This window comes from Morus notabilis, unplaced genomic scaffold (assembly GCF_000414095.1).
Source record: "Morus notabilis unplaced genomic scaffold, ASM41409v2 C11407050, whole genome shotgun sequence".
NCBI classification, from domain to species: Eukaryota; Viridiplantae; Streptophyta; class Magnoliopsida; order Rosales; family Moraceae; genus Morus; species Morus notabilis.
Window position 1 is genome coordinate 1 of NW_010386936.1, and position 1,374 is coordinate 1,374.

The 1,374-nt window shown below is 45.2% G+C and overlaps 1 protein-coding gene across 1 annotated transcript; it reads left to right on the plus strand.

Annotated features, from left to right (window-relative positions):
- Positions 1 to 60: 60 nt before the first annotated feature.
- LOC112095132 (abscisic acid 8'-hydroxylase 1-like) lies at positions 61 to 1,365 on the plus strand (the record flags this gene model as incomplete). Its single annotated transcript, XM_024176810.1, has 3 exons — positions 61 to 355; positions 489 to 807; positions 929 to 1,365. Coding segments are annotated over exons 1-3 (956 nt in total), but the record flags the coding sequence as incomplete, so codon positions are not given.
- Positions 1,366 to 1,374: the final 9 nt, after the last annotated feature.

Below are 1,374 nucleotides of genomic sequence, written 5' to 3' on the forward strand. Positions count from 1 at the left end.
TTTCCCTTTCTCCTCTTTTTCTTCCTCCTTTCCTTCCCTCTTTTTTTGTTACAGTCTCTCGATCAAATATGCCTATAAATATAACCTTCACTTCTTCACTTCTTCTCATCACTCCCTTTCACTACTCCTTTTAATTGTTATTATCAACTCATCAAATGGAATTCTCCATAGTCCCTTGCTTCTTCTTTGCTTTCTTCTTCATCTTGTTTCTAATCCGTTCCCTCCTGAAATCCATCTCATCGAAAGGCGCAAATTTGCCGCTTCCGCCGGGTTCCTTGGGTTGGCCATACATAGGGGAGACCTTCCAACTCTACTCCCAAAACCCAAATGACTTCTTTGCCTCAAAACAGAGGAGGTAAAACGAAATTCCCCTTTTTGCACAACCAAGGATTTATACACCATTTTTACCCAAATGTCTTGTTTGCCTCAAAAACAGAGGAGGAAATTCAGTTGTGGTTAAATGGTATTGGATTGTTTTTGAATTGTAGGTATGGCTCCATCTTCAAGACTCACATCTTGGGGTGCCCTTGTGTCATGATCTCGAGCCCGGAGGCCGCGAAATTCGTGCTCGTCACGAGATCCCATCTCTTCAAGCCCACATTCCCCGCCAGCAAAGAGAGGATGCTGGGCAAACAGGCCATCTTCTTCCACCAAGGCGACTACCACGCCAAGCTGAGGAAGCTCGTCCTTCGCGCCTTCATGCCTGAAGCCGTCAAGAACATCATCCCCAACATCGAAACCATCGCCAAAGACTCTCTTCAATCTTGTCAAGGCCGTTTGGTCAACACCTTCCATGAAATGAAGACGGTGAGCTTATAACACCCTGTTGTTTCATCTTCTTAATTACTCATCACTTGTAAATCCAACTACAACATTTGGCTTGATCCTGTGATTTTTTTTTTAATTTTTTTTTTTAATTTTTTTGCAGTTTGCTTTCAACGTGTCACTACTTTCAATATTTGGAAAAGACCAAGAGCTATGCAGGGAGGATTTGAAGAGGTGCTACTTCATACTAGAGAAGGGATACAATTCAATGCCCATAAACTTTCCCGGTACACTCTTCCACAAAGCGATGAAGGCCAGGAAGGAGTTGTCCCAGATCTTGGCCAAGATCATCTCCACTAGAAGGCAGGCCCAGCAGAGCCAAACCCACAACGACCTCCTTGCCTCCTTCATGGGCGACATCGAAGGCCTCACTGACGACCAAATCGCCGACAACATCATCGGCGTAATCTTCGCAGCACGTGACACCACCGCAAGCGTCTTGACGTGGATCGTCAAGTACCTCCGAGAGAACCCCGGTGTTCTTGAAGCCGTCACCGTAAGAATCTCTCTATTTTTCTCAACCCGACTAAAAATTACTACGTGCCTCTG